General features: G+C 39.1%; 1 protein-coding gene across 1 annotated transcript in view; it reads right to left on the bottom strand.

The window, feature by feature from the left end:
- SHANK2 (SH3 and multiple ankyrin repeat domains 2) overlaps positions 1–21,573 on the bottom strand; it is a 278,930-nt gene that overhangs the window by 151,841 nt on the left and 105,516 nt on the right. Inside the window, exons 14-15 of the mRNA XM_058861253.1 lie at positions 20,563–20,732; positions 8,535–8,648 (exon numbers count right to left, since the gene is read on the bottom strand). Of these exons, the coding sequence (XP_058717236.1) occupies positions 8,535–8,648; positions 20,563–20,732 (284 nt within the window). The remainder of the gene's footprint in view (positions 1–8,534; positions 8,649–20,562; positions 20,733–21,573) is intronic.

Below are 21,573 nucleotides of genomic sequence, written 5' to 3'. Positions count from 1 at the left end.
GCATGGAGTAAAGACTAGGTGATTGTTGTATAATTAGAGTTGAACCCTTGGCTACAAAAAAAAGACCCAAAACAATATGTTGAAGTGCTTTTTGCTTGTAAATCATCCACAAAATCGACTTTCACAGCCACGTTTTATATTTGGGAATTGTGGACTGACTGGAGGTTGAGAAAGTTGATGGACATCTTCCATTTCAGTTCAGAAAGCAAAGCCCAAGTTTCAAACTCAGCTACAAACACACTTTTGTATGTAAATGACATAACCAAGTTCCACTACCATTTAAAATTCAATCTATTTTGTGAGTTCACAATTGGGAACATTCACTCAGGTCTATCTGTTTTACCTGAAGACCAATAATCATTTCTGACCCCAGAGTGTTCCTTTAGTACTGATCTATAATAAAATGAGCTGAACTCTTTAGCAAGGGAGGGAAACAAAAAGCAGTGCCATGATTTCAGAACAGTAAATGGATTATCTGACAGCTGCTCTGTTTAGGCATCATTTTCCTGATCACCTCCAGCACCGCCATTACTTTAAGCAGCTTCTCCATCATCTTCCTTAAATTAAGAAGAATTTGATCTCAGCTGAACTGAGGAGCTTTTCAAAGAATTCTCAGCCTCTGTTGTCAAGCCTTTTATCTGAGCCATTAAAAGTCAGAAGGGAAAAAAAGCCCCAATGTGTCATTTAGTGCAGCAGAAAAGGATGACTTATCAACACTTTTGGAATATGCACAGATCTAAGGCTTGACTTGCTTCTTACTTTTTTTTAAAGTTGCTTTTAAAAGTGTTGGGTCACGCTAAATGTAATGAATTAGATGAATTATGGCATTTTATTTAATCCTGATAGAAAGCCAGAGTGACTTCAACAGAAGTCATGTTGATATAAATAATATTTACACAGGTGCATCAGAGAATCTGGGTTACCCAGATAATCCCCCCCAGAATTTCAGGGGGAAAAGAATGAATGTGAAATCAAAGTAAAAGCTATTGCTACTGTCATTTAAGATACTTAGAGAAGGCAAAAAGATCAACTATAGTTGATCATAGGTTCATAAAATATTACATTTTATCATTAATTAAAAAAACCCCAACAAAATAAAACAATTAGTATAGAGATGTTAGCATTAAAATATATATTCTTTATGAAATTTGAAATGCTCCAGAATTCCAAGAGGTGAAAGCTATGAATTTTTGTCTACTAACAGTCATTAAGATCTGCCAGGTTTGTTAAAATTCAAGTAGCTTGAAACAGATTTTCATGAGTTGAAAAAAACATGTGAGTAGTTTCCACAAGAACAACTGGGAATCAAAAAATTAGGTATTACTCCTAGGTTTTTAGCACGTTACAGAACAGGGCTGCTCATGTTCTCCCACAAGCTGAAGTATTCTAGCTTAAACCAATAATTGGGTTTATATTCCCCAGGAGTTTCCATCACTTCATAAATCATTCACTTCACAGCTTTAACTTTTTGGTGCTTCTACAGTAATTTGTAGCATCTCTGATGTCTCTATCTGCACTCAGGCTTGAAAATATACCATGGGCTGTGATTTTGAACAGAAAATGGGAAAGCACCACTTGAAGTAAAAGGAATAAAGCATCACTTTAATGATGTAACAGTAACTCCTTTCCTGAGACATCCCTCAGACTTTGCACTTCTTTGATCTTCTGTGGTGTGACAGATGATTTCTTGAGGGAAAAAAAAAAGTGCAGAAAAAAACACAAGAGGAAAAACTCAACACCTGCATGTCCGATTTCACACAGCAGCAATCCCAGATGCACTGGAAATGTTGAGTTTCCTGCCACGTAACTCTCATTTTATATTGCTATGCAATTTATTTTTAGCCTATTTCAATGCTTTGGAGAGTTGTGCTGCTCCTTTCCAGCTGATTACAGTTATTCCTAAGTGGCTGTTAGCAAGCATGGAAATGGGAGTGAAAGGGATGAAGTACATGTCAGCTGAGGAGCTCAGACAGTAAAATATTATGAATTAAAAATTACTTATTCAGAGATAAGCATGCAGACAGGCTTACATTCTCTACAAGCTCTAGACATGGGCTTGCTTTTTTTAAAATTTGAATAATTTTTTTGATGTTTTGGCTTTATGTTGTCCACAAAACCTGGACAAATGATGAAATTATTATCTCAGAATGATTTATTCTACTCTTCCTGCAAACCAGGCTGTATCATTATCTGAGAAATGAGTTGGTAGACTCAGTCTTCCCAAGGATTCGTAACAAATCCTAACTCTGTTAGAGTAAGAAATCTCTATTGCCTCTTGCTCAGAAGATCAAGACTGAAAAAACGAAAGGCCTTTCGAGGCACCTTTGGCCAGAGAGGACACCCTGCAGGTTGTGTGGGAAGCAGATGGCTCCCTCCCATAGCCAGCCTGCAGATCAAAACAGCTCTCCAGTTACCTCTGCCTCCTAATTCCCATTATTATTGAGTGATGATTCATTTCAGAGCCTTTTCCCAAACTGCTGTTTATCATTACTGGGAACACGAATGTCTCGCTCAGCAAAGCTAAAGTGCAGAAACTTGCTGAGGTTCATTCTTTGAATTTCCATTACTTGAGACAAAGAAGTGGGGTTGATTTACATCCTCGGCTACAGAGAGCTGTCAGAATTAGTTGATTATTACTGCACCAAGATCCTGTGTCAATTGGGCTTTGTGAACTGGCATACCATCAGCACCTCACACCTAGTTTTTTGCATTGATTTTTTTGTTGTTGTTGGTTGGCTGGTTTTTGTAGTTGTTGTTTTGGGGGGGTTTTGTGAGGTTTTAGTTTTTTGTTTTTGTTGGTTTTTTGGTTTTGTCATCGTTGTTGTTGTTCTTCCAGTATCATTTTTTCCACTGACTGATGGAGGAGAATGCAGTTTAAAAAACATATGGCATATTCCTGATCTTTCTAAAGCATAAAACAGATACAAAATATCTTCATGGATGATGGCCGAGTTAAGTCTTGTCACCCATTCCCATCTTTTTAACAACAGATTTGTCCATGGGAAACATCATGTGGCAGAAAATCACTCGTCAAAGGATGAAATTGCTCAGAATCCCATGAGCCAGGTGGTTGGTTGTGCAAAACACAGAAGCAAGGCAGGAAAGAGTATTTCAGAGGTCAGAGCTTTACACAACATCATTCAAGGCAGGGGGACTGACTGAACAGTCAAGACAGCAAGAATCTCTCCTGTCAGCTTGGGCTCTGGGTACCAGGGTTACGATGGGATCCCACATTCAGGAGCCTGACTGGGATTACAAAGATATAATGAAGGTGTAATAGTCATCCCTCAAGTTTTCAACCCATTTGAAATGGCTGACTTTGCACCACAGCACACTTTTTCAACTACATGTGAGGCAATCTTGCCTTTTAAATTTGGTTTTAATTTGGGTTTATATTCTTCTCTTGGCCACTCTCTTGGCTGAGTCTAGCCTACACTGTCAAGTCAGAACATGTTTCCCAGCTCTCAGAACTTCTTAGCTCCTTACAGTACAGCCATGACAATGTTTGTGATTAACTTTCCCAACAAAAGTATCTTTCCCTCACATACATAAATTTATTTTATATTTCCTCGATTTAGTCCTTCCAGCTGCAGCAATGTTTTGTCCTTAACTGCTGTCCTTAACTGCTAAACAGTTTAAGTTGCACAATAATTCTATCACAGATACACATGTACCTTCTACTCAAAGTGAAATCTTGTGGAAGGAGAATTTATCAAAATTTATTATCAAAACCCTTGATGTGCTCATTTGTTAAGATACCATCTCTTCTGTCTCATTGAAACCCACTCCTTTCAAGTGGTTTCCAAAATTATTTGTGCATAACATTTTTCAGAGTTCTAATAATCACCACAATATTTCTATTTATTCTTCAGTTGTTTTTCTAGGTAAAAATTAGCCAGAACTGATTGTAACAAATTAGGAATAATTTGTTTAAAAGGATTTTGCTAATCTGGGTTATTTACAAAAGGTAAGTCATTTAGGCTGGATGAAAAGCAGTTTTTTTCTGTGTTTTTCCCCCTTCACTGCTGTGTTTAACACAAAATCATAGAATCAATTATATGGGATAAGGCACATATGGATACCTATTATGTCCAGACAGCAAATATGGGAAACCAAGACTCCTGTCCTTTTGGAAGGCTGGTACAGATGTCAGCTCCTCAATCCACAGTAAAGCATTTTTCCTTCTTGCAGGAAGGCAAATCCATTTTCTAGCAGCCTGGCTGGCTCTATTGCCTGGGAAGGTGTTGTGCTAATTATAAAAAAGGGATGGTGGAAATGAGGAACAAATCTGGTTTTACTGAATGCACAGGGCGTTTAAAGCTAAGAATGTGGAAACCAGAAAATTCTGTGCTCCAGAAACAGCAAAAGGATGTGTTTCATTAACACAGCTTGGACTTGTTTGGTAACTTCTGGGACCGGGAGGGAATGCTGGATAGGGATTGCTGCAGTTTCTGCTTTTAACACCTGCGTATGGTTACATAGGTAAAAAAGAAATTGCAAGGGAACTCTGCTAGTCCTAGATAATCTGTCACTGTGTTTGAGTTGCTGGAAACTCAGGAATAAGGGTAATAATACCAAACAAAAGCACAGGCACCGTGCTCAGGAAAAGACTGGACGTGGCACTCAGTCTGGCTGACAGGGTGGTCTCGGTGATCCCTGAGGTCTTTCCTGACCCAAATATTCCGTGCCTCTGTTCCACTTTGGACAGGAAATGCCAGTTTGGAGGCCTGGCAGAGTCTGCTGTGACTGGAGGGCAGCACAGGGCCGGGAATGTGCCCTGTGGGTGCTGCCTCCCGTGTGTGCCACAGCCCCCAGGACTGGCACAGCTCAGGCTGCATAAATCGGATCCTTTCCTGGAAAAACGAGCTCTTGAGAACTGCTAATGGTCACAGCAGCCACCTGCCCACATCAGATCTAGTCTGAAATAAACTGCCAGCACTCCCACAGCTACAACAAGGTGTATCACAAGGCCACAGGATGGAAAACAGCGTGAAGGAGGCTATGGAATGAAAACTCATCCTAAGACAATATTAAAAATGAGACTGGATCTCAAGTAAAGGTGCACTGAGGAGGCCAAGAGTTGAAAGACAGCAAGAATCTCTCAGACACGCTGGGTCCACCTTCATTTCAGTATCATTTGTAGAATCCAGGAGTTCTCCAGGCACTTTAGGGAGGGAGGAATAATAAATGATAAAGTTGGAGTGTAGTTAACTGAATACTTCACCTCAGTTGTGAGCAAGACAGCCCTGAATCCTGAATGATTTGGAGCATAAAATCACAAGTGTAATAGTGAGCATTTATGTAGTAAGTCTCTCAAGTTCATGTGTTCGTTCCTTATGATGGAAGAAAAGCACCAGAAACATCTAAATTAAAACTGGAGAAACTTTTTTTCAAGTTACCCAGAACATTTTAGCAAAAAGAGTAATTATATGTTAACATATTTTGGAATAGAAAGACATTTCAGAATGGAATTGGCTCATTACTGACTAATACAAGGTACCTGTTAATGCAGAAAGAGTAAATATGTGACACTTGTATTCTGTGTTTGAGCAGGTAAAAGGCAAGATGATGTGTCAACGTCATCTGAGGGAATACTTTTACTCTCAGAATAATTCTGGAGAATGTTAAAAACTGGCTATAAATGCTACACTTTATAAGACAAGGTAGCACAAAGGTTTTGTCTGTAAGAATTTTTTAAAAGCAGGCGGAAGAATTTAGCAAATCATAATAATTATTTTCTTGGTTGTTCTTTTTCCATTGGATCTCAAAATGTCAAGGGAAGTCCTTTAGACTGGAAAGCAGGAGGTCCTGTGCTTGCTATTAAAAGGCAAATGAAACAACCTGGATAATTAGGAGCCCATAGGCCTGGCATCAACCCTAGCAAAATAATGGAGCAATTCCTGTAAGTCTCAATTAATGAAGGATTAAAGAAGGGATATAGAATTAATGCCAGTCAATATGATTTTTTTTGGAAAACAGAACCTGCCGAGGTGGCATGGTATCTTTGAAGAGAGCACAGGAACCAGGTGCTGTTCCATCCTGCCCACCTCCAGAGAACAGTTAGGATGGTAATAAAGTTCCTAAAAAATTGAACTTTCCTTAGAAGGGAGATTATACATCAGCCTGACATGAAACTGCCCAGTAGTTTTACTGGGCCTGGAGTATTTAATTGGGGTTTGTGTTTTCCAAAAACTATTCCTCTTTCCTTCACTCGTGGTGTGCAAATGACAAGCCTCTATTAAACACAATTGTTCAAACAGCAGCAAAGGGAAGCTGCTGGAATAAATGTTCCTAAGTCTCACTGAAGGGAAACAACTATTGCTGTGGTGCTGGTGTGGAAAAGGCTGATTCTGAGCTTCATTTCCTCTACATTGAAATGATCTACTTTCTACATCATTATCATAAGAAGTTCTGCTGCTTTGCAAAGACCACAATGCAAATTCTTGCAAGTGGCACAAGTTATGTTTCTCAGCTGATGTTCTTTCAGCAATCCCAGCAGACCTAATTTAATTTCTAATCATTTCACCATGCCTAACACATTTTTCTAAATTACTTCTGCATTTGTACTCAGAGGGAATACTGGCTGATTTTTGCTTATAAAGCTTTCCCCTTTCATTCCCATTGTTTCCTATGCAGAGGGAATGCACAGAGCAGCTCTGTGATCAGCTGCTTTCACTCCATGCCGTATTTCAATAATAATATGGCACATACTGTGCATTCCACATATTTCATTTCCCTCCCAGCTCCAACCTCTATCACATTACTCACAGAAGCACTGAAACTCATTCTGGGTACCGGACATTTTTCGAGACAGCCGAGCAAAATATGGGAGTGCACAAGTTCACTGCCAGAGAATATGTGTCACTTTTGTTCCTACTTAATTACATTTTCATCCTTTTTAGAGTAGAAGAATGGCATATTTAAAGTCTTAAGCTATGTTAACATTATTATTCCCTCTGTACCATAAGCAAACAGGAAAACAATAGGAAAGAAGGCAATAGTTACAAATTACAGGAAATGTCTGGTGCTTTGCCAGACACATGGCATAAGTCTTCATAATTTCATGTCAGAAAATTTGTAACATGCTTCTGTTTATATTCTCGTCTTGCTTCCAGATTTCGTAATCCTTTTGTTCCTCTTGTGACAATTATTTTCTTAATTTTTGTGTTCCTTGGAATGATCAAAGAAATTCTTGCTCAAAAAACAATCATCATCCATTAAGGCAATCCTGTCACATTGTGAATTTACCTCCTGAAGTAGTTCTCAGGGAAGTCTTTAAGGATTTGTGACAATCGAGTTTTGTTACTTTTTCTTCAAAATCATTAAAAAGATGCAAAACTTCTTTCTTAATTCTTATCTTAGAACTTCACTTAATGCCTTCCTCAGAATTCTCTTCAAATTTGGAGACAAATGAACAGCTCAAATTTAATGCAGGGTTACCGTACCTACACTGGCCAATTCCAGCCTCAATCTTCCTCTTGTTTAATACCCCTCCATCTCTAAATTCTGATTTTTCTCAAGCCCTTTCAAGAGTTACACTACCATTTTCTCCCTCTGTTCCCAGAGCCTGGATCCATTCTCTCCAAATATTAGATCTGGTTTTGCCTCCTCCTCTTTTCCTCTCTCAAAAGAGAAATAGAAAAGGAAGCACAATCTTTCCACACAGGAAAAAAAAAGGATACCTTGCAATTTATAACAACATGCATAAAAGAAAAACCCCTGTAAATTAATGATACAATGCATAAATTTTAGCATATCATCTGTGCAATGCTAGAAGTTCTTAATCAATACAACAGAGATCTAAAAACACATCAATAGCTGATTTCAAACTGCATACACTCCTGGAGAACATTAATTATATTCTCAGAGCTCATTTATAATAAGCTTTTAATTAGAGAGGATGTCCTCACATCTTAATTCTTAAAAGCAGAGAAATGCTGAGATGGTACGCAGTTCTTAAAAGAACCTGCTTTAATGTAGATTTCTTTTTCTTTTCTTATACCAGGACTGTAAAGGCTCCTTGCTTAAAGTCACTTGTGGCAATACACTAGTCTGAAAAAGGAGGATTCCATTTCCTTTGTCATCAAGTAAGGATGGGTATGGAACGTCCCACTAAAGGATGCCTCCTTTGGCATTCAGGAAAAGGTCAACAATGCTGTGAACAAGAGCTAAATGCCCTGTATGACTCCCTCAGACTGGGAGATGACTGGCCAGTTTTTCCTCCCTTATTTAATTGTCTCATTAGACATTCTCCCACACTTTAGAAAATAAAAAACAACATAATCCTATACAAAATGTCTGCATATAGCTCTGTGTAAAAGCTTTGCTACTTCGCAGCATAGTTCCTCATCATAAAGTCTATTTGCTTGGACAGTAAAATCTTATCAATAAACCCACCTGTATTTTTTAATTCAATAGCTCAGCTTTATCCAATTCTCCCATTTCTAGCAATGCACAAAGGCCCTGATGTCTCTGTTGGGACAGACACGTGGCATTTGTCACATTAGGGTTCAGCAGGAGCTTCATGTGATTACCTGGTTTGCTTTCATTTGGTTTGCACTGAACTTCTTCCACGCACTCTGCAGGAAACCAGCCAATATGTCCCCGGGTGCTGCCTTCCCAGAATCCACCTTCTCCGATGCTCAGCACTAAACAGGGCAGACACAGGCAGAGTTACACTTTGCCTCCTCACACAAATGCACACTTATTGCATTACACATTCAATAATCACTGAAAACAAGCAAACATTGTGCAAAAACTAATGCTGGTCCCCCCAAAATGGGCACAGAGCAATCTTTAAGCAGGACCCTCTCTACTTAGTCTTTGTAACCACTCCCCAAATTTTTTTTTACCTCAAGTTTCCTTGGCCTTCTCACAATTGTTTCCATTTTCAGTGTTCTCACTGCTGGATTAATCAAAGATAAATACATGGTGATATCACTACCAAAAAAGCACTGTCTTCTCTGCTCAAATGAAGTGCTGAACCCAGTGTAAAACTGCACCCACACTGAAATGGATTTTAATAATACATATTTTGATATCTCCTGCTTTTCCTGCTTCCTAAAGAAATATGTTATTTGGTTTAGTGGATAGCTCCAGGGATTTGCAATGCAGGTTGAGTAATATGATTTAGGAGTTTGAATACACAGCAAACACTTGAACCTCCCATAGGTGAAATTCACAATGGAGATGCCTTTTGAAACATTTCAATGATTTTTTTCTCAATAGAAGAAAATAACAATATGGAGGAGAATGATTTGTCAATAGGAGAAAAGGCTTTCATCTGGCACTTCTAATTATCTTGATATTAATTCTAGGACTCAGCAAGGATTGTGACAAAAGCCTGCAGAGCAACAATTTTATTAGTAAGCAACTGGAGGTGAATGATGGTGATGGAAGGACCCTAAATAATTGCTGTGACATTTGAATTGGTATTATAGAAGTTTCTACAAACTACTGTATGTTTACTATATATTAGAAGACTATAAATGTACTTTTACAAAGATGCTGTACATTAATACTGAAACAAAGGTGATGCATCAACAAAAGCAGGCTGATTGGGAATATGGATCAGACTCACAGCACAGGTATTCAGAGCTCTGCCCCAACTGCCCCTGCTGGAAATCAAGGCTAATCAGCCCAAATCTATCTCTCTGCTAAAGGATTCCAGTACCTGGGATATTGCCTCTGTAGCGTATTTCAGAGCAGGAGGGACATAAAGGTGCTTTGATGGTTTCCAATACCAGCACTTTTGGCGCTGTTAAAACCTTGCCAGGCTTTAAAATCCCAGTCCCTGCCTGGCTGCAATTGAACTCGGGATCAGTGCAGCTGCTGTGACTCAGGGGCACTGAAGCTGAACTTGATTTGCACTAGTACAGAGCAGGATGAAAATTAAATCAATCAGAGCCCCAAAAAAAGTTTTAAAAAAAAAATCAAAATTCTTGGTAATGTGAAAGCAGTCTGGCTTGAGACACCAAGATGTGTAAAACTGCATTTGAAAGTAAGTGTTTACCAGGGTTTTTATAAATGCAACCCTAAGCTATTTGTGGTATCACATGGCCATCTATTAACAGAGACATTTGACAGCAAAATGTTTATAAATACATCACTTTTAAGTCTTTTAATGTAGTATATTCCAAGAGACAGATTCCATGAACTGCACATTTACACACCACTCCAGTAAGAAGTTCATATTAAACATCTATTAAGGAAAAATCCTACACCTGGATGGATCCCAAATGCACAATTTGTCAAGCAACTTTCTAGCATATATGAGGAAACCTGTAACTCCTATAAACCTAGCAAGTTATAGGATACTGGGGGAGGGCTCTGAACTTGGATGACACCAACAACTCTACACTGAGCTGAATAAAAAAAATGGTAGCATATCTTTTTTTAAAAAATATAAACAGGGGAAATAATTAATGAAAAAATATGTTGCTGTATTCCAGGTGTTGTTGAAAATGTTTCAAGCCTGTGCACATTAACTAACACATGTTGTCCATCTGATAATTCAGTGTTACAAAAAACACTCCCTGATCATCCATCTAATATAAATGGGGAATTCAGCAGCTTCCAATAAATTTTTAACAATGTAACCTCTGCTCATGTAATGCATTTCTTTGATATCTTATAAATTAAAAGCTAGACTTGCCAATACATCAAGCAATATATCCAATTTATTAATTTGTTCGATAAGAGGGTGAGCAAGGACAGCGCTGGGTGCGGAGGTTCTCCGCCCCAAGCAATGCACAAATTCAGGTCTCTTATACCATTCTAGGTACTTCTCTTCCTCAAATTTTCAGTTATTTTCTACTTACTTTTCTTCATAATAAGCAGTTGCGGTTTTTGAAGATCTGTTGGGGAGGTGGTCCGAGATGGTCTTCTGATGTCTCTCCAGCCTCCCATTCTTCTTTTAAAATATCTTTTTACCACTAGCATTATTTTTGGTTATACAGTTTGTTTAAACAAGCATATATATTCTGTTAATCAGCACACATTTTACAACCCTTCTTTCAGTCATTTCACAACCTAAAGCTAGCATGTCTAAAAAATGTCTTCATAGGGCCTCTTCCTCAGTTATTACAAACTCAAAGTCAGCATGTTTCAAAATGCCTTTGTAGAGCCTCTCAGCTCATGTTAGTCCTACTTCCCCTTTTTAAGCGATTAAAAATTCTTCCATACTAAAAAAAAACCAATTTATAGCTTGTACAAAGGATAGTTTGAAACTTATACTACAAGGTAGTTCAAAGCTTATCTTAATTACTTGCAAGTAATTACAATTTTGTTGTTAAAACAAACTGTTAGCTAAAAGTTTACTGTTACATAGTTACCTTGTTAAACCCTACTTCCATGCCTTACTTTAGCTGATTCTTAAATCTCTTCTTTTAATAATCCCATGGTCTCTGTCCACACTGCCCACAGACACACATACATAGGTGGGTGCCATTCAATTGACATGAATCACAACCTGATTTCTCACAGATATAAGGAACCAGGAAAACTTAATAAACTATATGTATATATTAGAATTATTGTAGAATCCTACTGTACATTGATTTAACTTCAGTCATAAAAGACAGTGTAGGACTCCAGCCAAAAGAAATTTCCAAATGTGAGACAGTGAAAGAGTCCTACTGCCAGTAATTAACTGCTTTTTTGTTGTTGTTGTTGTTTTTTTAATTTGAGGGGAATTTTCAGCCCTGAATCTCAGTCCTGATTTCACTCCACAAACTGGCAATATGCTCAGAACAAAAACTATTTAGATGTTGAGACAGACTTCCCTAATTTGGTATTTTATTAATCTGTCAGATCCGCTGACACTCCAAATTGCACAGATATTTCCAGCTCTAGAAGGAGAGAGGCACTGTAAGGAGGAAGTTGAGTATTTCAAACCCATGGAGTGCTTTCATGTGTTTGTGCCAGTAGCAGCTGATGCAAATCAACACTTTTGGGAAAAGAAATTTTCCTTGGAAGTCTGTCTGTGAATACAGGGTGAGAAGGGATTCCTACAGAGCAGAGCCAGACCCAGTTTAGCCCATTATTACATGAATTATTGAGTATCAGCCATCACTAACAGCCAGAGCAAAGGAAAAATGTGTGCAGTCCTGCCTGAAGACATAACATCCATGGAAAAGAGGTGGAAGGGTGAAATGAGTGCTGCTGGAATGCAGGCAGCCTTCAGCATTCTGGGAAAAACCTCATGCTGGGGGCCAGGAGAAGGAAAAGCCTGCTGGAGCTGCAAGAGGCACAAGGATGGCACAAGAGGCAAATGAGGGACAGCCCTGCGTTCAGCTGATGTGCAGAGACAGACAAATTGTTTGGGATATGGAGGACAAGCTCATATTCCAACGTAGAAGTTGAGCCCTACATGGTTCTGCATCTCCTAAAACCTTGAAATGAACCCCATCCCTCTCACGTGGTGCCATTAATAAATTCTGCAGCACGAGCCAAGGCCATAATAAACTATAGATCTATAAAAACTGGCAACACTTCACTCACTCCAATGCGAAGAACTTAAAGGATAAGTAGAAAAATGTAATTTATCTATTGTACCCATGAATGCTTTTTTTAGAATGAGGCCTTAATTTCTACCTTTCCTCTCCCAATAGTGTTTAAGAGACTCACTGTAACAGATAGTTTCTTACCAGCAAGAGATTTCTCTTCTCAATGTTTTCCCTGCTGATGGACAAAACAATGGTAAACCAAAGGATAACTTTCCCAAAATTAATAATAAGGTCTGCTAATTTTCAATGGTTTTCCCTTTTCTTTTGGTAAAATCAAAAGGTGTGGCTGCTATGGCAAGAGCAGGTCAGAGGCTTTTCACACACAACCTGAATTAAAAAAAGAATCTGATGTTGTAAGAGTGAAATAAAGGTTCTTGTAACATCAGGAATCCTGGGACATCTTTTCACAGTGAAAGTGTGGTTTAAAAAAGGACTTGGATCCAATTATATGAACAAAATTGCAAAGAAAATTGGATAAGCACCAAACAACCGGATAACAGGAAAACACAGATAAGCAGGTGCCAATCAGGAGCTCGTATTTTAATGTCTTGAAAGCATTACACTTAAAATCACCGAGATTCTTCCAGAAAATTATATATATCAAATATTTTACTACATTATACATTATGAAATTAATAGAATAGAGCATAGAATGCTTTGTCTCTTGGAAATTTAAGTCTATTTGAAATGTATATATTGTATTTATATTAATATAACATACTAATCTTAGATTAATTACTCAATATACTATAAAAATTATTTTAATCAAAAGAAGGTAGAATTTGTATCCTCCTGCATTACAGCTCCCTCCATGCCCCAACAAGAAATGAAAGCAATTTTCCCAACAAATTATGGTGACTACTATTTCTAAATTCCTTGTGATATTGAAATGCCCAGTAGTGAATTATTCCAGGCAGCCTTATTTGCAAAAATGCCAAGGAAATTTAAAGCCAAATTCAATTCAGGCCAATGTCTTTACAGCTGTTACAGGATGTACCTAAAATGTCTTTGTAATATCTAAATCAATTTTTAGTGCTTGGATAAACTGCGTTCTTCTTTATTGGGAAAATAAATAATCATATGGACTGGGAATGAGAGACATGTTCTCGGAAAAAAGAACATTTCTGAACCAGCAGAAAAAAAAAGAAAAATCAACAGAATGACAGTAAAGTTGGAAATCCATTAAAAAAAAATTTAAAAATTAACAGCTGACCCAGCCTGAACTGATGTAGGAACTCTGGGTTTCTGTCCTGAGGTAAAAATCATCTAGATTTTCTTCTTTGAAATACAGAACATTTTTAATTTCTAATTGGTAGTAACCTAACTTTTGGTTTTGTTTTTTTTTAGAAATAATTAACATTGTGATTTAGGCTTTTCCCTTGCTCAGATGTCTGTTGTCGGATGTAAATTTTCAGAATTATTTCTCTTTGGCAGGAAAGCTTCCAAATGGCACACAATCTATGCAGGAATACTTATTGGAGGCTGTGGTGTCTCATCCCTGGATGTGTCTAAAGGCAGGGATTAGGACTGGATGATCCTTAAGGTCCATCCCAACCCCTAAAAACATCCTATGATTCCATGATTCTTTGATGAAAGCAAACTTTACATACAACATCAGTGAAGGTCAGCACAAGTTACAACTTAATCTTGCTCTCTGTTAAAGACAAGGATTTTTCTGACTGTTTCTCTGCCCCTCCTGGCTCCTGACAGCAATCCCTCCCTCCCTCCCTCCCTGTGAGGGATGCTGAGCAGGATCTGGCTGTTCTGCCGTATGGGCAGGCTGGTTCTGGCTCCCAAAGACGTCATCAACAGAACCTGAGGTCAGAGCAGCAGGAGTGGGGAGGAACTCAGTGCCCCTCACCCTGCTGCCAGGCACCAGGAGGATTCCAGCACACACACCAGTCACTGCACCCCAGCTGCCACCCAGGAGACCTTCCTGTGCACTCCACCAACAGTCTGGAAGGGAAGCCTTGTATATATGCAATTAATGATTCTGGCTAACTGACCTGAGAGCCAGACTGGACTGTGGCCCTACAGACATTTCTTGTGGGAGAGAAGGAAATGCAGCAGTTCTTTCCCTGCTTATGGGAGCTGACCAAATTAGGGAGATAATGCAGAGATCCTGACCTGAAACTTCTCTTCACCTTTTCTCACCTCTGCTTTCTCAGGAAAAGAAACAGTGCAAACACCTCAGGAAAAGAACCTCAGGGTGAGAAGAGGACTGGGGCTACTAACAGAGCAACCACTCTATGTCAAACCTACAAATACAATAAGATGCACATAATCCTCTAAATCTGAGGAAATATGGCTCAGCTGAAATAGAACTGAGTGAGCTGTGCTGTTCAACATTTGGCCCTCTGTGGGAGCATTTTCCCCTTACCAAAAAATTTCTATGTAGATCATCTTTTCCCTGTTATTTAGGTGTCTAGGAAACAGTTTTGAGAAAGTGAGGGAGAGATGAAAACAGTGTGAGAAATCAATCTGCACTGATTTGAGTTTTGGTCAGAAATCAAACATTGCAAAAAAAATCCACCCACTGATCCCCAGCTCTGTTGAGAAAGGTGCAGTCAGAGTCAAGTTTGCTCTTCTCCACAGTGATGCCCGAACTTGAAATCAGGGGAATTCAGAGAGAATTAATGGAGAAGGGGCTCCAAGCCAACCTAGTTGCAGAGTCTGTTGTGTTGTGTTGCACCACACTGGTGCACTCACAGCTCCTCTCCGACTCCTGGTGCTCGCTGTCCCGACTATTCCAGGCCAGTTGCTGACTACTCAAGAAAGGATGTGTTAAAGTAGCCAAGCACAATGACAGTGAGGATTTATGGATGCTTTTACATCCTGATCCCTTCCCAGGGCCTCTGACAGCAAAGGGAACTCTCCTGCTGGAGTAGGAGCAAGTCTGTTCTTTGTTACATTTTGATAGCACCACTCTGTCCAGCTCTTCAGGCAGAAGCAGCTTAAAGGAATGAATTATGATAGGACCTGTGATGAGCCATAACTTATCATGTTAAGAACTGAAATCAAACCAAGTCAGGACAGACCAGTGACCCTGGGTAAGATTAATATTCCATTTCACATTCATTTCATCCTCCATGTGAAAGAGCAGCTGAACAATACCTTGCAAACTTCTTAAGTTCAATTTTGCTGCCACACTTACCCACACAAGGTACAAAATGCTCTTGAAGAAACCGAACAGCCTTTCTGAGACTCTTCCCTTCCCAGGATTTTGTTTACTAATCTAACAAGTGCAAAAACCCGGGAGACCAACTTTTCTCCTGCCCACAAGCACTGTCTGTTGGCAGTATCTTTGAGCACAGCAGGGGTTTAATAATCTTTCTTCTTCGAAATTACTTACAAGTGGATTTCACAAGAAATGAAAATGTTAGTGATATATTTGGATTGCCCTGCTGGCTGAGATCACATTGAAATAAAAGCAGAGTCACAAGGGTCAATATTTCTGATGCACAGAACTACGGACTTCCTGCCCAGAGCAGATGCTTGAGGTGCTGCTACTGCTCCTGCTCCTCTGACCCCGAGGAATGGAGCTGAGAGCTGAATTTGGGTTTACCACAACCCTTCTGTGATGTGCACATTGTGCCTGCACCAGAGGAATCTTGAAAGGCTCATGGAAAAGTCTGTTGGAGCATATTTGAGATACTGAAATAACTCCCTGTTTTTCCAGACACTGGGCACCAGAAAAGGCTGAGAGAGTTGGGGTGGGGGGTGAGCCTGGAAAAAAAGAAGGATCTGGGGAGACCATGAAAAACAAAGCTGTGAGCAGAGTGAGACTTCAAAAGTTCTTAAAGTATTTGAGTCAGGTTTTTTCTAAGTCAGTGAAGGATGTGCATTTTAAATATTTTTTAATATAACCCAGATGCTGAAAACAATTCTGATTGTTTAGTTTTCAAGTGACCAGAGCATGTCTACACCTGGAACTCAGACCTGTTACCTTCCCAAAAATCTTCTCTATTGCTTTAACTTCATAGCCAAGAAAACTGCTAATTTGCTCACAAAGAATTTTTTGAGTATTGCATTCTCTGAGTTTTGCTGTCAAAGATATCACTTGATTTACAGTGCAAGAGTTCAATTTAGGGACACAAAACCTGATTCAAATTAATTTTACAGATATTTTATACATGTTTGTGTGCATTTGGATTATGGCAGATTTATTGCTATGGACTTTTAGATACAGAAGGAAGAAAGAAACAAAACATATAAAAACAAAATATTAGAAGTGTTCCAATGAGGAATCAAACTAGCTCTCCTTCATTTATGTGAAAACATAAGATTAGGGCAGTTCTGGTATAAGTAAAGATATCAGATTTATTTTTGCAAGCAGCCATGGCTCTTCTCTCATGAGTGGCAGACACACAAATGATGTCAGTGTGTATGACTAACAACTAAAAATATAGCAGGTATTTTTGTACAGACTACGTAATATCCTATTAATACAAGACCATTTTGTTTAGTTTACATTTTCTTTGAACCTTGCCCATTCACAGATTTCTCTAAGCGGTTTCTTTGTATCACACACTGTGGACTACTGTCACTCATGCCTTTCTACCAGTTTTAGAAAGAAAAAAAAACCCTGCTTCATCTCTATCTGATGAAAACACTTTTGATCAAGAGTTTAGGAATTCATCCCTCTCCGTGACCCTTCTAATTCTGCCAAGTTAAAAAAGAAAATCCATAAAAACATTTCCCAAGTAATCCCTTTCTCTAATATGTTGTTCTGGGGTTTTATCCCTACAACAAATGCCTTGCTACATCTTTGCTGTGATTAGTCTCATGGGATGTACTCGTGATAAGCATCTCCCCGGCATCAGGCTGAACACGGGGCATAATCCCACAGCCAATGCCAGGCCATGTTTGAGCTCCCCAAAGCAATCCAAGAGCCAGGACTTGGGCATCAGTGTCTTATACAGAACAGTGCAGTCACCAAGCTGGCAGAGGAGAGGGACCAAGACAAAGCTTTTCCCTTTCTCAGTGAGGCTGTCTTCAGAGTGAAGGGAAAATTGAATTCCATGGGGTTTAATATTCTCCCACTTCCTCCAAACACTGCACAGAGTAAGCCGCTAAACCCAAACAGGCTGACAGGGCCATGGTCTTGCTAAGCGAGTCTGTAAAAGACATAAAATACATCCAGTACCAAGAATTCCTGCTCAGAGAGAGGAAAAAAAGCAGGATCTCCTTATAGTCAGCAGTTCCGGCACTCCCACAGCACTTAGGACTCCGAGTTCTACTGCATGTGCTTTTGGAAGATGGAGAGGGAGCCCATCCTGCTCACATGGAGTAATTTTTTTTAAACATAACAGAATCCTGGAATAGTTTAGGTTGGAAGGGACCTTCAAGATCATCTTGTTCCAACCTTCTCACAGTGAAAGGGACACCTTCCACTATCAGCTTGCTCCAAGCTCCGTCCAGCCTGGGTGTGGACACTTCCAGGGATGGGGCAGCCACAGCTTCTCTGGGCCACCTGTGCCAGGGCTTCACCTCCTTCCAGTCAAGAATTTCTTCCTCAAATCTAGTCTAAATCTACCATCTTTCAGTTCAAAGCCATTGCTTCTTGTCCTACCACTACACTTATTCTCTAGCAATAATTATATTTTGACTGAAACAGGGACGGGAATCCAGATTTAATTGGACCTGGATTTTTGGCACAAAAAGTTTGAGCAGTTTCTTTAATTCTGTTACACAACAGAGACCTCTTTAAAGCACCAGTTTTTTCCCCTGCACTCTTTGTTCTCTCCATGACCTTGCCGTGTTCATTCTGACATATTTTTTGCTGCAGCTGAGAAACCATTGACATGGTAACACGAAATAGGATTTGATCTTGTTCTGGAAGTTTTCCCTTTGATTAGCTCTGGGAGCCTGTCACACACTGTTCCAGCTCTGCCATGCAAACAGCCTTAAATTACATTTCACAAGGTTTCATCCTTAGGAGTAACACTGACAATCCCCATGTTCACTTGTTCTTCTCCCAAACCCTCTCCAAAAGCAGGCTGACACGTATGGAAACCTTGCCAGACTTTGCTGCAGCAAAGTTCTCTAAAATGCTTTAAAACAAATGGACCTGGAAAAACTCTGCCATATTTCAATTCTATGTGCAAATCAGATTCTTGAAGCTGAAAAAATAATCCCTGCAGGAATGACTTGATGTGGGATGGGCACATCCCCTTTTTAATGACAATAATAATTAATGTATTGTTTTCAATAAACTGACATTTTTCCCACAAAGAAAAACCCCAGCCATAATTCCATTTTTAATTTCAGTATTTAGAGTGGCCCCCAAGATCACTGGTCTCACATTTAGACTACATCATTATTTGAAAATATGAGAAGTGGACTAATTCCTTCCTGCAATATTTTCCAGTGACTGTCATAATAACTTAGAACCAAGGGCTCCTGAATTAATTTTTCAAAAACATTAAACACTTCATTGAAATTTAAGTCCTTTATTCTGGGATTATTTTTGCATATAATAGTCTCAAAACCTAATGTAAACCATCTGCCAGATAGTGAATGCCTCTAAAATATTCAGCATTCCAGGCAACCTGTTGCAGTGTTTCCTCTTTTGCCAGGAAACAAAATTTGTGTCTTGTCTTTTCCCAAAGCTGCCCAGAGTTGTCTTATTCTCATGAGAAGAACCTGTGTTGTTGATATTCAATCCTCTACATAAACAAAATATTCCTGCATCCTTAAATCCAACAGGACAATTGAACATCTCTGTGTCCAACACCTGCCACGGAACAGCCGCTCATTCCTTGTCCACTGACACCTGCCAGATCTCTGTGAACACGGAGTGGAGAAAGTTATTTAGTACTCCTCAAACTTCATCCTAGTTCTTGTGCACCATGAGATCATAATCACTGCTTCCTACCTGATCAGGGAACAACCTTGAGAACTGCAAAATTATCTTTTCAGCCCTACAGACTCTAAGTTTAACCTTCTCCCTTTGTCTTTAAAATTTAAAATTTAAAATTAACTTATAAATGAACTTAAACTGCATTTAAAATTATCTTTGCATGTTTTACCTTTAAGTGCAGCACCCTTCAGATATCTGTCCTACACCTTCTGAGGGCTGGAGTTGACAAAAATTATTAAACCCACAAATGCTTCAGAATCAGTACATCCAAAAATAAAAATGCAAAACTACCTTCTAATGGCTCCCTATTTTTTTCTTCCAGCTACTGTTTGCAGGCTCAAGGGAGAAGGTATTTGAAGTTTTCCTTTGTGAGATAAGTAGTTCCCTTCACAAGAAAATTTGCAGCTGCTTAACACTTTTATTTAGGACACTGAATTTACTCCGTTTTGTTTGATTTCCCTAACTGTTGTTTGATTTGTATGGGTCCAACACAAAGTCTCTTTTTTTCTGTTTTAGCTGAATGTGCAAAACCACAGCCTAACACCTCACTCTGGGGAAGGCGAGTCTTGTACACCCTATCTCCCCTTTTTTCAGCTGTATCTGGATGAATTTACTGCTTTCAAAGCAATAACAAAGCTTGGCCTTGATTAAAACCTGGTCTTAGCAAGGAAGTGCAACAGTGAACAGAAATTTCACATGCACCACCATGCTTCCTCCAAAATTATATTTACAGGAGGTTCTCCCTACCCACTTATCCCGAGTCCTATGAGGGGGCATTTTCTACTTAACCAATTAAATGTTCCTTGAGGAAAGAGCCTGAAGCAGAGCTGACTTTACCCCGGTTTCCTTCCTGAGCTGTTTAGATAACTGACATATTTACAACCCTTAAAGCCCTGGAGTGGTGCCTCTGGAACAGCTCCAACAGCAAATTCTGTGGCCTGGGTAAGAGACAATGGTGCTATTACTGCACAGAGTTGTGGGTTGTGGCAGGTAACACTTGGAAGTCAGTTAAAGTGGTATCTAAATATGTGTTGGTTATGAAACAGAGCCAGGAGCAAAATGCCCTGCAAAGAAACAAATGCATAAAAGCACCTTCACCATACAGATTATTTCCACCCCTGCAAAAGAGAATTTTAACATAAAATTCGCACCTAGCAAGAAAAAAGGCTTATTCCAAATGAATTAGGTGCTCACCTTTGACTCTATCTCCTTTGTGCAGGTGAATTTCCCCTTCCCCTTGAGGTTGATATGGCTTTACAACGATAAAAAGTCTCCCAGGGACAGCACTGTAGAGCTTCCTTTTGGGACCCTGATAATCCAAGGCAGACAGAGTATCCTTGTTGGCACTGGGACTGTAAACGGCACTAGAAATTGAAATGAAAAATCATTAACAGCTTATTCAAAAGGGGAATGTTAATCATTTACCATCACATTAGCAGGATTAAATTAAGCAGTGAATAACAAAACTGTCTCCCAATAAAATATCTAATCCTGCAGAAAAAACAGCAAACAGAAGCTTTTAAGGGCTGAAATTTTTCAATATGAAACATGATCAATATTCACCTGACCATAATGGCCTAGAATAGAAAACACACAACATTAAAGCTTTTAGTTTTTCTGCAAATTATACTTGCACATTCCCAGGCCCTAATTAAAGTCGAAATTTATATGCCCATCATACATTCCCATCATGTCGGTTTGTCAGAGGGACTTGAAAATGTCTGTGTTTACAATTCTTGGGAATGGATATCCATGTAACACAGAGTCAACAAAGTAGTTTTGTAACACAAAGTCAGTGAGATCACTGAATTATTAATTAAATTGACTGAATAACCAAGTTAATTCATCACTCCCAGGCCCAAGGTTAAATTTAGATCTGCATAAAGCCTGGTGCTTGTGGTTAACATTTTCCAAATGATCATTCCTTCTGGATGGCAATCAACAGCTCACTCAGTGACTACAGAATGTGCCTAGGAAAGCTACAGGTCACCATCAACTCACAGTCTACTCATGGTGTATAAAAAAGGAGCTGTTGAAAGGTGTTGAACAATGCCTAAGATCACTCTTAAGCCTATGGGAAAATGAGTGAACTGTCAAAAAGATATGAAAATAGAAAGAGTCAAATATTAAAGAAGATGGGAAACCCATAGGATATATCATAACAAACTGGCAGTACACTAGCAGTCAACTTAAAAAAAACCCAAA

This window comes from Poecile atricapillus, chromosome 1 (genome assembly GCF_030490865.1).
Source record: "Poecile atricapillus isolate bPoeAtr1 chromosome 1, bPoeAtr1.hap1, whole genome shotgun sequence".
Taxonomy (NCBI): domain Eukaryota; kingdom Metazoa; phylum Chordata; class Aves; order Passeriformes; family Paridae; genus Poecile; species Poecile atricapillus.
Note: the sequence above shows the minus strand (reverse complement) of the source record. Positions and strands in the feature narration are given on the sequence as shown.